General features: G+C 43.1%; 1 protein-coding gene across 3 annotated transcripts in view; it reads left to right on the top strand.

Moving 5' to 3' along the window:
* LOC112044270 (AT-rich interactive domain-containing protein 4A) overlaps positions 1 to 14,872 on the top strand; it is a 28,414-nt gene extending 13,542 nt beyond the window's left edge. For 2 of the 3 annotated variants that reach the window (XM_052888225.1, XM_052888224.1), the window contains exons 16-22: positions 1,375 to 1,521; positions 2,627 to 2,669; positions 2,756 to 2,851; positions 3,085 to 4,981; positions 5,587 to 5,825; positions 6,511 to 6,883; positions 7,320 to 7,554. In XM_052888225.1, coding sequence (XP_052744185.1) covers positions 1,375 to 1,521; positions 2,627 to 2,669; positions 2,756 to 2,851; positions 3,085 to 4,981; positions 5,587 to 5,825; positions 6,511 to 6,883; positions 7,320 to 7,539 — 3,015 coding nt within the window. In that variant the 3' untranslated portion in view covers positions 7,540 to 7,554. Of the gene's footprint in view, positions 1 to 1,374; positions 1,522 to 2,626; positions 2,670 to 2,755; positions 2,852 to 3,084; positions 4,982 to 5,586; positions 5,826 to 6,510; positions 6,884 to 7,319; positions 7,918 to 9,139; positions 9,247 to 10,483; positions 10,631 to 11,683; positions 11,825 to 12,460 lie in introns of those variants that run through there. The other variant, XM_052888226.1, reaches the window with a different exon arrangement.
* Positions 14,873 to 14,942: the final 70 nt, after the last annotated feature.

Here is a 14,942-nt window from a genome sequence, read left to right as displayed (position 1 = left end):
GAAAGCCTTGTTGTTTGTGAGTGTTAGGCTATATTTTATCCCTACGTATTCTTACGGGAAAGGAAACTGCGCGAGTGAAAGTGCAGGGCGTCGGATAGCCTATTAGTAATATATCAAGAACGTATACTACATCCTTTATTGATGAGTACTGTTTACCAACAAACAAATTATAAATGAAAGTATAAATCACTAGTCATTTCACACCTAATAATAATTATAATTAACTTGTTCTTAAATTAATGAAAATAAATATGATTAATAAGCGTATAACGATTAGATATGGTTAATATAATGTATATAACATTTTATAAACAAACCATACATAATTTAAAATAAATAAGTTATGAAATGACATGCGTTTTCTACCTTCAAGTCTAATTTCTTTGTTGGTAAACAGTACTCATCAAGAAAGGCTGTAGTAATTTAGTTTGTTTTAAATACACTTCTTTTAATTTTTTTATTCTTTACAAGTTAGCCCTTGACTGCAATCTCATCTGATGGTAAGTGATGATGCAATCTAAGATGGAAGTAGGCTAATTTGTTAGTAGGAGAACGAAAATCCACACCCCTTTCGGTTTCTACACATCTTACTCGCTAAATCGCTTAGCGGTACGTCTTTGCCGGTAGGGTGGTAACTATTCACGGCTGAAGCTTCCGACCAGCCAGATGTGGATCATTTAAGAAAACCTCAATCGGCCCAGCCGGGGCTCGAACCCAGGACCTCCGCGTAGTAAATCTACTGCACATACCACTGCGCCACGGAAGCCGTCAAACGAAACACCTATATATTTTTTAAAAAAGTTAAATTCGATGAACGAGTGACAGCGTTACGTTTTTTGTGCGCAACCTATTCTGCGCACCTTTCACCAAACGCCCGCAAGCATGTGCACGCTGTTGGCGGGCGCACACGACGCGGCCTGTTGCTCCTCGGTTGCGCACCTTTCACTTTTCAGGCGTAGGTACGTACATAGTGTATGCTACGGGGCAACATACACATTTAGACAGCCGATCTGAAAGAGTAAACTCCATTCGTGCGTCGGAGCTGGCACACACTTTTTTTTTTATTCTTTACAAGTTAGCTCTATTCTTTACAAGTTATCACTTACCATCAGGTGAGATTGTAGTCAACAATCTCACCTGATGGTAAGTGATGATGCAGTCTAAAATCGAAGCGGGCTTACTTGTTAGGAGGAGGATGAAAATTCACACCCCTATCGGTTTCTACACGGCATCGTACCGCTTGGCGGTACTTCTTTGCCGGTAGGGTGGTAACTAGCCACGGCCGAAGCCTCCCACCAGCCACTTTTATTATTTCAACAGTATATAATACATAACCTGGTCCTAATGGACCATCTTTATGTCTTGAATGAGCAGGTGACATACGAGGCGAAGGTGATCGAGATCTCGTCGGAGGGGATGCTGCGCGTGCACTACACGGGCTGGAACACGCGCTACGACGAGTGGATCAAGCCGCAGCGCATCGCGCTCAACGTCACCCAGCACGAGACGCGCAACAAGAAGGTATTTATATGCTTCTCTTTTGTAAGGTTTGGTGTACCAGTGGGGAAGGATGGAATTTAGATATAGGTAAGCCGTCCCAAAGAGATGGAAATTCATATAGCGTGATACAAACTCCAGTTTCTCATCTATTCAGTACTCAGACCAATTATAGAAGGACCTGTATCGCACTCACAGTCACGAACAAAATTGTCTGTCATTTGCTGAAGAAAACGAGCTTAGATTTGGTATATATTTTATACTAATGTACGGTTTTTGCCCGTTTTTTACACAACTCAATTGCACAAAAAGGTATTTTTACGGAGCTATTTAACCGACGAACACGATTACAACTATTAAAGATCGATTCTATAGGGACAGTTTTTATAATCGCATTAGATCGTTGATCATATACTTTGACAGAAAAGTAATGTCCAGCGAGGCAGGTCCTATACAATAATTGGTCTGAGATTCAGTACAACATTGGCATGGATTTTTAAAGATAACCTGGCAGGAATCGACTTGCATGAACTCTTCGCCGCTGGGGTGTACCCTTATAACGTTATCCCTCCTCCTGTTTCAATGCACGAGTCTTAAAAATATGTTAAAACACATTAAGACGATGAATGACTTACATCTTCAGACATGAAATTATAAGTATATAAATACGGCACTTACCTTTATTTTGAGAAAGGAGATGGTACAAAATTGTATGGAGCCTAGGATCAGTCATTGTACCCTGGCGGAAATAAAAGAAAATATTTTTTTAACTATTTTTCATTATACAAATCTACGAATTTACTTTAATTATATTTCGAAATAATATTCATTCTCTCCCAAGAAATGCAACACTAAAATGGGTAGTAATAGCGGATTGATGACGTTTCCAATGCAGTAGTCGATTTGACGTTTGCTGTCAATTGTCATGTCATAGTTGCTTTAATGGCGCCATATTGAAAACTTGGGTTTTAATTTATTTATTTCTTTTTATTTAGTTAGATTTATTCACTTGTTTAGATTTTAATAAAATCCTTGTATTTTTAAAATTTTAATGATACGAGGTACAACAGTGGACCTGGAATGGACCATCTTTTGCTATAAGATATTACAACTTTCTTTGTTTGTACAGGGAACAATTCTAAGCAGACGCGTAAGAAGCAAGAGAATCGAAGGTAAACCTATTATTATATATCACTATTGAATTCTTTATCAAAAGAAGAAGCTCTTTTGAGATTTTCAATTGTTTTTATTTTTTCAGAATCATCGGCACGTTCTGATACTGACAGTGATTCGGACAGCGATAGAAGCGTTAAAAGACCTCCAAAAATACCCGATGACAAGTCCAGTGTAAAGAGTAAGTCTAAATAATCAAGTATTATTAGCCCAATATAACTTTGTTGGGTACAGAACACAGGACAGAAATATTTAGTTATATTGGCTACATCAATTAGTGTTTGTAGTAAATTATAATAAACTAAATATACCGTTTAGCTTGCTATTTGAAGGAATAAATGATAAAAAATGCAATTTGGATAAAATATGTAAATAAATATGATTAGAACTAAACACATTATTTTCGTTTCACAGCGCCCTCTAGGTCAAAGGAACCAAAATCGGGCGACAGAAGCGATAGCAGCTCAAACAAACCGCGGAAGAGGCCAATGAGAACAGTGTCTACTCCACTAATAACGTCACCAACCAAAAAGCCGCGTCTAACGCTACCAGGGCATCAACATCAAGGGCGAGATTACGATTTGAACGAGATAAGATCAGAGCTGAAAGGTCTCCACTCGGTAAAACAAGAAACTGACGAAATGAATAAAACGGAGATCACACCGAAAGATACAATCATGACCACACCGATAACACAGCCTCCACCCGAGCCGCGGCAGCCTGAAAAACAACCGGAAGATGTTTACGAATTCAAAGAACCAGAGCCATTCGAGTTAGAACTCCATGATGAGAAGAAAAAACGAACTCATCGTATATTCGATGACATCTCGCCTAGTAAATACACCTCAACATTGTCAAAGTCATTGAGCGAAGAGATATCCGAAGATTCTTTGAGACCGAGGCCATCGTCTTTCCGATCACCGTCTTTATCACCGTTTAGAGACTTTGGAGCTTCTAGGGATGTTCCTGGAAGACAGAGCCCCGAAGATGACTTCAAAGATGCCTTGTTTTCACTTGACGATGACTCGTTTCCCGGAGATAGCAGTTCTGGGCCAATATTTGAAGGATTTACGCCAGCGAAAAATCAAGAAACTTATTCTAAAAAGAACAAAGTGTCCAAACTTATGGAATTAATCGACGATTCGCCTGACAGTCCCGCTGATGATGAGCAGTCTTCGGATGATGATCCGCCACAGCCTGTAAAAGTTATTGACAGAGAACCCAGTCCGATCATACCGATATTGAAAGAAAGACCAAATTCTCCGGAACCTGTTAAAGAAGAACTTAAAATCCCCGAGCAACCTAAGGAAGCTATTAATCAAGCTATAAAAGCACTTGAAGAGATACCTCCCGTAGAAGCCATACCAGAACCTCCGGCTACGCCTCCACCGAAACCAAAACCATACCAAACCAAACCAGACCAAACGAAACCGATCCAAACCAAACCTGAGTCTCTTAAATTAAATCCTTCTACAATTACTACAATTGCATCTAAAGAACTTGAAGAAAAAAAAGAAGAAAAGGTAATTAAAGAAGAAAATAAAATAGAAGAAAAGCTGATAATCATACCACTTCCAACTGCAGAAATTAAAGAAATACCTAAAATTAAAATTGACAAAGTGGATCCGAAACCTACAGTTTCTAAATTGGAACCGCCTTCAAGTCCTCTAGTCGACACAGAAGAAGATAAATCCGAACCAGACAGTCCCGCCAGAATAGACGTGCTACCTGAACCGCCTCCAGGATTTCTGTTACAATCGGAGGGGCCTAAAATTGCTGAGAAACTACTGAAGGCCATAAACAGTGCCAAAAGACTGTCTATGTCACCCCCGCCGGTAGAAAACAGGCCAGACACGCCGAAGAAAGATCTCAAAGTACCCGAAGTTACTGATAAACCCGCTATATCGCCTGTGCCTGTGGAAATTAAGCGGCCTCCAAGCAAAACTGAGCTGAAACCGATCAGTAAATTTGACCAGGCACGTAGATTGAGCCCTGCTGAAGTTACTGATTTGATATTTGGCGAACCTTCTAATCTAACGGATGTCAAAAGGGAAACGCCTGAAATTAAAAGAGTGAAGCCCAAAGAGCCGACACCGCCAAGACTGCTCAGCCCTCTCAATATATTGGAACGACGGAAGAGCGTCGCTGCTGATCTAACTCTGACAGCGCCGGGGAAGAACAAAGTTTTAAGTGAAACAATACAGAAGCTGTCGAGTCAGATAAACCAGTCTGTCACAGCAGCCATTACGTTGCCTTCCTTCCCAGCCGAAGATCGTAGCGAATCGAGTGATTCCGACGATTCGGATAGGAGGTACGTATTTATAATATCCCCAACATCATGATCAACTGAAAGTTAGATCAAACTGCACTTATTTCCTAAAAATATGAATTGGTAGTTACAAAATGTAATACTCGCGATTGACATCTATCTCAGACCAAAATACCTTAGGACCTGCCTTGCTAGACGTTACGCCTCTGTCAAAAGTATATGATCACGATCTAATATTTATAAAAAGTTCGTCTATAGAATTGTTTTATTGTGTTAAATTACACGTGTAATACGATTTAAATGTACATGTGTAGTGTAAGGACACAGGATATATTTATTCGTTTTGAATATTTTCGATGTGTGAGTTTGTCTCCCTCAAAAATTAACAGACAGCTTTGTTTGATGAATTTGAGTGCTATACAGGTCTATAGGTAATTGGTCTGAGACATCTACTGCCATTGTAAACCTAACCAAGTCAAGTTCCCAATTAAGATTATAGTATAATATACCAATATACATACCACCTCGCCTCGTCGCCAACCAGGTTCCTCGCCGTCAGACTTCAGTCGACGCCGAGTTTGCGGCTCGCTGACCACCATTCTTTAGTGTCTCTAATATTTATTGAAAAGCAATGTATTGTGTTGTAGGTTGATCATAGACAAGTTGTCTACGGAGGAGTGGGGTGGAGCCGCAAGCGGGCCGCTCGTGGGCGCGCGCCCGCCGCCGCCGCCCATGGGCGCGCGTCCGCCGCCGCCACTCGCGGGCGCGCGCCCACCGCCGCCGCCCAGCGCGCGCTCGCTGCACGCGGGCAAGTCGCCCGGCGAGTGGAGCGCCGGCGAGTCGTTGCTCATGCTGGAAGACGCATGCAAGAATGAACGGAAACACAGTGAGTCTTCACCTTAACTCTGCCAATGTATCATTCAATGTATGACTGCTCTAAATTATCAGGAAATGGTGTACCTACACTACCTATTATTTTGTTTCATTAATATGCAAAAAAACCCACTGATGATCAACAAAACTGATAGGATACTTTTAACGCATTGTGACTATTATTATAAATTTAAGTTGGTTACTTAGTAAGGATTCACGTAGAACATTATAACTATGTAGTATTAGCTCTGAACGAAACGCGTAAGAATATTTGCGCAATACACATACACTGGACACTAGCTGTATACTGCATGAGTATTCTGTTAGTTACTGTAATGCATCTCTAGATTTACTGCAATTCAATGTCGTTTCTCTACAGTCTAGATGCGATCATCCATGCAAATATCGAATCGGCGATATCTACACAGGACCTCGCTTACACATTTTTCAGTCGTTTATAATAAACAGACAAATTGTCGCCCGCCCACCATTTTAAAGACGAAGATCATAGTGCGGTGATTCGAATAGATTAGAGCCTTGTGTTGAACAAATGAAATGAATGACCTCGGTTTGATGTTTAATTATGACACGAGAGTATACAGCATGCTCTTCTAGCTATCTTACTTTACAGTTCTGATTCTGGAACAACTTACTTTACAGTACTTGTACAGTAACTGATTCTGGAACACTCCCCTCAGGCGCAAGCGTGGTGGTGGCGGGCGGCGCGCGCGCGGCGCCGGCGGAGGAGGACCCGTGCGCGGCGCTGCTGCTGTGCGAGGAGACCATCCCCGGCTCGCCCGCGCCCGACGAGCCCGCGCCGCCCGCGCGCCCGCACCTGCCCTTCGCGTGCGCGCCGCAGCACCGCCCGCACCCGCACCCGCACACAGGTACTGAGCTGACGTACAGCGTCACAGCGCGCGCCGGCGGAGGAGGACCCGTGCGCGGCGCTGTTGCTGTGCGAGGAGACCATCCCCGGCTCGCCCGCGCCCGACGAGCCCGCGCCGCCCGCGCGCCCGCACCTGCCCTTCGCGTGCGCGCCGCAGCACCGCCCGCACCCGCACCCGCACACAGGTACTGAGCTAACGTACAGCGTCACAGCCGAGGAGGAGGACCCGTGCGCGGCGCTGGAGTCACAAAGTGCAGGAATTGCGACCCGCACTAGAAAGCACAGTGTTTGTCGACACCCAACCAGGTGGACTGATGACATCAAGCAAGTCGCAGGGATTCGCTGGATGCAGGCGGCGCGGGATTGTGATGTTTGGAAGTCCCTACAAAACGCCTATGCTCTGCAGTGGACGTCCATCGTCTGATATGGTAATGACGATTTATTGCCAATATAATCATAATTCAAGAGTCAAGACAAGATTGAGATTCCTGTTTTTTAAAATACTATGATTTCTATTATTGAACGGAAATTTAACCTGTCATTTTAAATTAGCTAATTACAAGATTAGATTTTATTTTCTCTCTCGACAAAAAATTAAATATCCCATTTTTCAAAACTTAGCCGAAGAGCGTCGCGGTTCGGGCGGTCAGCGGGAGGAGGCGGCGGCGGACGAGGCGGAGGAGGGCGGCGGCGAGGCGGCCGGCGCGGGGGAGGCGCCGCGGCTGGCGCGCGAGGACGAGTGGTCGCGGCGCCGCGCGCTGCTCGACAACACGCCGCCCACCACGCCCGACAGCAGCCTGGACCTGTCGCCGCACAGGTACACCACGCGCCAACCTTCTAGCACCGTATGTTACGAGGAGGCGGCGGCGGACGAGGCGGAGGAGGGCGGCGGCGAGGCGGCGGGCGCGGGGGAGGCGCCGCGGCTGGCGCGCGAGGACGAGTGGTCGCGGCGCCGCGCGCTGCTCGACAACACGCCGCCCACCACGCCCGACAGCAGCCTGGACCTGTCGCCGCACAGGTACACCACGCGCCAACCTTCTAGCACCGTATGTTACGAGGAGGCGGCGGCGGACGAGGCGGAGGAGGGCGGCGGCGAGGCGGCGGGCGCGGGGGAGGCGCCGCGGCTGGCGCGCGAGGACGAGTGGTCGCGGCGCCGCGCGCTGCTCGACAACACGCCGCCCACCACGCCCGACAGCAGCCTGGACCTGTCGCCGCACAGGTACACCACGCGCCAACCTTCTAGCACCGTATGTTACGAGGAGGCGGCGGCGGACGAGGCGGAGGAGGGCGGCGGCGAGGCGGCGGGCGCGGGGGAGGCGCCGCGGCTGGCGCGCGAGGACGAGTGGTCGCGGCGCCGCGCGCTGCTCGACAACACGCCGCCCACCACGCCCGACAGCCTGGCGCCGCACAGGTACACCACGCGCCTAAATTGCCTGCACAGATAAACAGATAGAGCTCATCAGACCAATTATTGTATAGGACCTGCCTCGCTAGACGTTACTTTTCTGTCAAAGTATATGATCAACGGTCTAATGCGATTATAAAAACTGTCTCTATAGAATCGATGTTAAATAGTTGTAATCTTGTTCGTCGGTTAAAGAGCTCCGTAAAAATACCTTTTTGTGTAATTGAAATGTGTAAAAAACGGGCAAAAACTTCTAGTTTAGTATCAAATATATACCAAATCTAAGCTCATTTTCCTCAGAATATGACAGACAGTTTTGTTCGTGACTATGAGTGCGATACAGGTCCTTCTATAATTGGTCTGAGTAGACCTCACGGAACTCGGCAGGGATCCAGCCGTTCAAAAAAAAAGTCAAAATTCATTTATTTCAAATAGGCTGAGTTAACAAGCTCTTTCGATACGTCAGGTAATAATATTAAACTTAAGATAATGGTGATAATAATTATTCGAAAACTTAAAATTAAAGTTACGAGGGTTCCAAACGCGCCTTGGTCCGCCAAGAGCCCACAACAAACTCAGCCAGGTTTATCCTTTTTTCCTGTTACTGTCACGTAACGTAAACGCGAATTTGTAAGGAATTGAAACAGCGCCATCTAGTGGCACTACTGCACAACTGTTTCAATTCCATATAAATTTGCGTTTACGTCAACGTGATAGTAACAGTATGAAAATATTGAAAACTCCCACTACGCACACTGTTCACAAAACTAAATAAATTAGATGGAGTATGTTTTTATTGGTAATTATTAATTATTATATTAATTTACGTAATTGTTGTTAGTGTTAAATTTTGAAATACAAATAATAAAAAAAGTTTGTATATGCGGATGTCGAGGAGACGCGTGACGTTTGGTTGTTTATGGGTTTCACCGGCTTCACCACACAGCTTGTTGTTCACTCATACTGAATTTATTCTTTATTCTATGATTGACCTCTGTTGTATAAATTTCTACAAGTAATAATTTTTTTTTTTCAGGGAACGGAGGATATCTGAACGGGACAACAGCCCGTCAGATCGGAAAGAAGATGATGATGATATTGCTGGGCAGGACCCCTGCGCGCACGACGTCGACAAGCATCACGGTAAGCAAGCATTCCCCACGATGATTAAATGTTGGAATATAATAATTAAATATAAGAAAAAAAACAGATGTTGTTGATACGACAGGTTTTTATATCACTGTCATGTAATGGAGGCCATTTTTATTTAAAAAAAAACCAAAATGCACAATAGACAAGGCGAGTGCTACAATCTCTAATTACATGCAGTGGCATACAATACTTTTTGTACGACCATGATAAAATAATTAACAGATAACTTTTCGGTTATGTGCATTTTAAGAAATTAAATATCATTTGTCTCAAACGTTGAAGGAAAAACATCGTGAGGAAACCTGCATACGTTTTTTTTTATATTTTTATTCTTTACAAGTTAGCCCTTGACTACAATCTCACCTGATGGTAAGTGATGATGTAGTCTAAGATGGAACTTGTTAGGAGGAGGATGAAAATCCACACCCCTTTCGGTTTCTACACGGCATCGTACCGGAACGCTAAATCGCTTGGCGTTACGTCTTTGCCGGTAGGGTGGTAACTAGCCACGGCCGAAGCCTCCCACCAGCCAGACCTGGACAAATTAAGAAAATCTTAATCTGCCCAGCCGGGGATCGAACCCAGGACCTCCGTCTTGTAAATCCACCGCGCATACCACTGCGCCACGGAGGCCGTCGAAATAATAAATACTTGAGAATTTTCTTAATTCTCTATGTGTGTGAAGTCTGCCAATCTGCATTGGGCGTGGTGGACTGAGGCCTAACTCCCATTCTGCAAGGAGACTCGTGCTCAATAGTGAGCCGAATAGGGGTTGATAATGATGGTTTGAAGTTTTCGATTACGAAAAAAATATTAATTATATCACATAATCCAATTACTTTTTCTAACAATATCGGATGGCTGTACAGCCTGTGTAAGTTAGTCCTTGTCCAGAAGGGGCGAATTCGTCGCAAATCACTCGCGCGGATTCATACGCGCGTTGTCGAAGTACTAGACATCAAGACATCGCGTCCACAAGCATCGCGCGAATTCTAAATACGCGCGTAAATCGCGTGCACTACGCCAGACACTTGATGCGCGTGAGTCGAGATACTAGGGACGCCTTGTTGCGACCAGTTAACGCGCGAACTCTAGAGCGAACTCCATGTTTCGTACTGAATTCCTCCCCAAATGCTGTCGCGCGAAAGAATCGCGGCGACTGCGCCCTTTCTGGACTGAGCCTTAATGCGTACTGGTCAAAACTATAGTGGCGCAATGTTTGTGCGAGTTGCAGGCAGCGCGCGCTCGCGCAAGGTGTCCGAGTCGAGCGGCGCGGGGCGCGTGCGCGGCCGACGCTCGCGCCGCGACACGGACGACGCGCACGCGCCGCACTCCGTCGGCGTCTCGCTCAAGTACAACTTCTATGTGGATCTCGGTATGTGCCACGCATCGCATCAAACAGATTGTTGTATTCTTTGTATAGATTTTTTTTTATATTCTTTAAAAGTTAGGCCTTGACTACAATCTCACCTGATGGTAAGTGATGATGCAGTCTGAGATGGAAGCCGACTAACTCGTAAAGAGGAGGAAAATCCACAGTCCTTTCGGTTTCTACACGACATCGTACCGGAACGCTAAATCACTTGGCGGTACGTCTTTGTCAGTAGGGTGGTAACTAGCCACGGCCAACGCCTCCCACCAGCCAGGGTATAAAATTGTAATTGGATTTACGGAAGATTATGTCTGAGGCTCATAGATGGCGCTATATTTATTATTTTTGAAAGATGTTTTTTTACACTCTCGTTTTTTTCATTAAATGATACGTTAGGTCTTGAATGCGATCTGTCTCGTGTCGAGAAAGACATATGTCCACCAATAACACTCTTTCATTGCGCGCCGAAATACTAAAGACGCCGCTCTTCGCTGGCGCCTTGTACAAGACAAGTAGAAGACCCCCTCCTCCCCAAAATGCGTGACGTAATACAAAAATCAAAATCAAAATAAAAATTCATTTATTTCAAGTAGGCTCAATTTACAAGCACTTTTGACACGTCAGTTGACTATTTGTAAAGATTCTACCACCGGTTCGGAAGGCAGGTCCTGCTGAGAAGATACCAAGAAACTCAACAGTTGCTCTTTTGAAATGAAAAAGTCATACAGTACTATAATTTACAATTGATAACAATTACAATTTTTTATAGTTTTACTTCCTGTGTGAAGGTGGAAGCTGATCCAACGACCTCAAAGCACTTTTATCGTTAAGGAACTTATCAATAGTGTAGTAACCTCGACTAAGTAAATGTTTTTTAACACATTGCTTAAAGTTGTGCATTGGCAAGTCCTTCACTGTCTTGGGGATCTTGTTATAGAAGAGTACACCTAAACCTACAAAAGATTTTTTAACTCTTTGGAGACGATACGCAGAAATAACTAATTTATGCCCGTGTCTAGTCTATACTTGAATACTCCTACATTGTTGGTCCCACAGACCCGTCGTGGGACTGCCAGACGCGCATCAACGTGCTGAGCTCGCGGCTGGCCGACCTGCGCAAGGCGTACCACTCGGTGAAGGCGGAGCTGGCCGCCATCGACCGCCGCCGCAAGAAGCTGCGCCGCAAGGAGCGCGAGGGTAACTGTATGACATTGTTGCTCCATAGGAGGTGCCAGTCATGGAAAGAAAAAAAAATAATGATTTTAAACTTATTTCGTGGTTGTTCATTGGTTCAAAAAAAAAATGGTTTAAAATTGTGCCACACACCACAATGCCGAAGCACCGATGCAACGTCCGACGCCTCAACCACCCGAGCAAGGCAACACCAAAACTTAAGTAGTAACAGCATCGAACACCACACTGTCATGTTTGGCACAACCTTGAAAAAGGTATGCCAAACATGGGATTTTTTTTTTTATTCTTTACAAGTTAGCCCTTGTCTACAATCTCACCTGATGGTAAGTGATGATGCAGTCTAAGATGAAAGCGGGCTAACTTGTTAGGAGTAGGATCAAAATCCACACTCCTTTCGGTTTCTACACGACATCGTACCGGAAAGGTAAATCGCTTGGCGATACGTCTTTGTCGGTAGGGTGGTAACTAGCCACGGCCACGGCAATTTAGAAAACCTCAACCCCGGTCCAAACTTTATAACTGTTTACCGTATTTACCTATGGTAAAAGCTTGAGCTTCCAGCTTTTATGAAATGAGGTTGAGGCTCTCACAGACTCGATCTACTTTGACAACCATATGACGCCATTTTTTTTGTTTCAGCGATCAAAGCTGCAAAAGCTGCGTGTTCATGATGAAGAATAAATTAAGTCCGCCGGGCGCCATGTTGATTGTAGACGCTGAGCGGACGAGGATGTTTATTTGTTATAGAATAAATGTGATGACTCGGTGTGAAATGTGCAGGACATAATTACAGCGTTTCTATTCTATATTAAGGCGCAGTCAAGTTTCGAGGCGGTCGGACTATCTGCTATCTGAAGTTATAACTTGACCAGAAGAATAAGAAAAACTGTAGGCCTAAAATGTCAGAAAAAGACAGTCGACCAATAGCGGGCGTAACGAAAATATCTTTCTTCATTTCTACCGCAACTGTGACAGCGGTATTTTCGGTTCGACGCTATTGGTCGGCAATTTTATCTTCACGATATTTGTCGTGGCCCGCATTTAAGTCCTACTGGATTTAGAGCGCAACCTTAGACCAATGGGCTACTCGCCTGAAAGAAATTACTTTCTTTTTCCTGCGATATTGCGAAGTTATTTTTCTGGTCATACTAAACTATATAATCATTATAGAGATCGTAGAATTCAGAAAGCGGTACTCTTCCTTTCTGGAATCATTGACTGAAAGACTGATACTTATAGTGCTGTTTAAAAGGTATAATATTTCTACAAGAATTATTCTATAAGATTTGTAGTAATAGAATAATGAATGACATAGTAGCTGTGTCAGTGCTTACGTTACAACAGCAGTTTATAGTATTTAAAAGTAATATAAATAAATTATACTACAGCCGTTCTTAATGAGTACTGTTTACCAACAAAGAAATTCAAAATGAGGGTATAACTCAGTAGTCATTTCACACCTAATAATAATTGTAATCAACTTGTTCTTAAAACTAATGAAAATAAATTTGATTAATCAGCTTAGTACAATTAGATATGGTTTATAATTTTTATATAACATTTTATAAACAAACCATACATAATTTAAAATAAATAAGTTATAAAATAACATGAGTTTTCTACCTTCATTTCTAATTTATTTGTTGGTAAACAGTATTCCTCAAGAAAGGCTGTAGTATAGTTATATAATAGCCTCAATGGCTCAGTGATAAAGGGGCCGGACTCGTCAACGAGAGGTTGTGGTTCGATCCCCGACCGCTGGCTTACTGTCATAACCACTCCTAACAGTCAGTAGTTCTGACTAGTGGAGGGGAAAATATTGGTCATATAAATAAAAGATATGGCAAATATTTAAAAAAAAAACTTACATTTACAGTGGCGTACACTTCATAGATGTATAAACGCAATGCATACCCCCAGAGGATTCATTACATACCTATATTGGAGGTGGAGTTTTTCATTTTGTACAATTTGTATAAAAAGCCTATACTAGTTAAAATCCTTGTGCGCGCCACTGCACATTTATATGTATCACATATATAACACTGTTTTGTAGATTTTATCTTTACAATTTAATGAATATATGTAAAATATTTTTGTTATCTTGATGTTGATAGTTCAGTAAGAATATTGTACATGTCCGCGAGTGTGTTATTTGGTCGGTTAGCAAAATCTACGTTAATTATTGTGATAATATTAGAAATAGGTTTTCGTGTAATTGGGTTTTAATTATTTACTTGACGTGTCAAGGATGGCACTGGCAGATATACAAGTAACACTATCGATCGTTAGCGGAACGACCGCTTAACTTACTAATACAGTTCTACCCTCTAACTGCATATTTATCAAGTATAGCGCTGATACTATCAGATGTAAACCAGAATAAACTAGCGTATGGCAGAAAGGCAGCCACGAGTGAAGTCGCGGGCTGGCAACCACTAGTAGCAGGGTTAAAGGGCCCTTTTACAGTACTAATACTCCCCTTCCCCACTCGTGTTGCCTCACAGCCAAGTAACTTATAATTCAATGCCGGACTATACACATAATTTACACACTGAACTTCCGAATCACTATCACTATTTTACTATTGCACCATCACTATTTAACAAATGGAAGACGACTATCCATTTCGAGAACGCGATTACAACTGAACTGCTCAACTAGCAGACTACAGTGGGGGCAGGGTATCCCACTTGTCAAGCGTATCGGCTACGCGCACTTTTGGACCCAATGCTATTGGACGGAGTCCCAACCCCAAAAACCCAATTACACGAAAACCTGATTCTAATATTATCACAACAATTAACGTTGATTTTGCTAACCGATCAAATAACTCACTCGCCGACATACATACTTTCGAATCATTGTTTCTACTAGTATTTTATATGTAACATTGTATGTCTGTACTCAGCTGTAGCATATTTTGACAGGGATAATTCCTATTTGACTTGTCAGAAAAAGTAAAATAATAATAATTATAAGATAGCTAATTAATTAATGTAACTAAAAATATAATAATTATGTGGTGTTAAATAAAATCCGTTTTAATCATATAGTTTTTTATTAAGTATCTATAAACACGTGACCTTAATTAAAATAATTCGTGAATAGAAAATCATCA

This window comes from Bicyclus anynana, chromosome 21, assembly GCF_947172395.1.
Source record: "Bicyclus anynana chromosome 21, ilBicAnyn1.1, whole genome shotgun sequence".
NCBI lineage: Eukaryota > Metazoa > Arthropoda > Insecta > Lepidoptera > Nymphalidae > Bicyclus > Bicyclus anynana.
The sequence above is the reverse complement of the archived record's forward strand: the minus strand, read 5'-3'. Positions and strand labels throughout refer to the sequence as shown.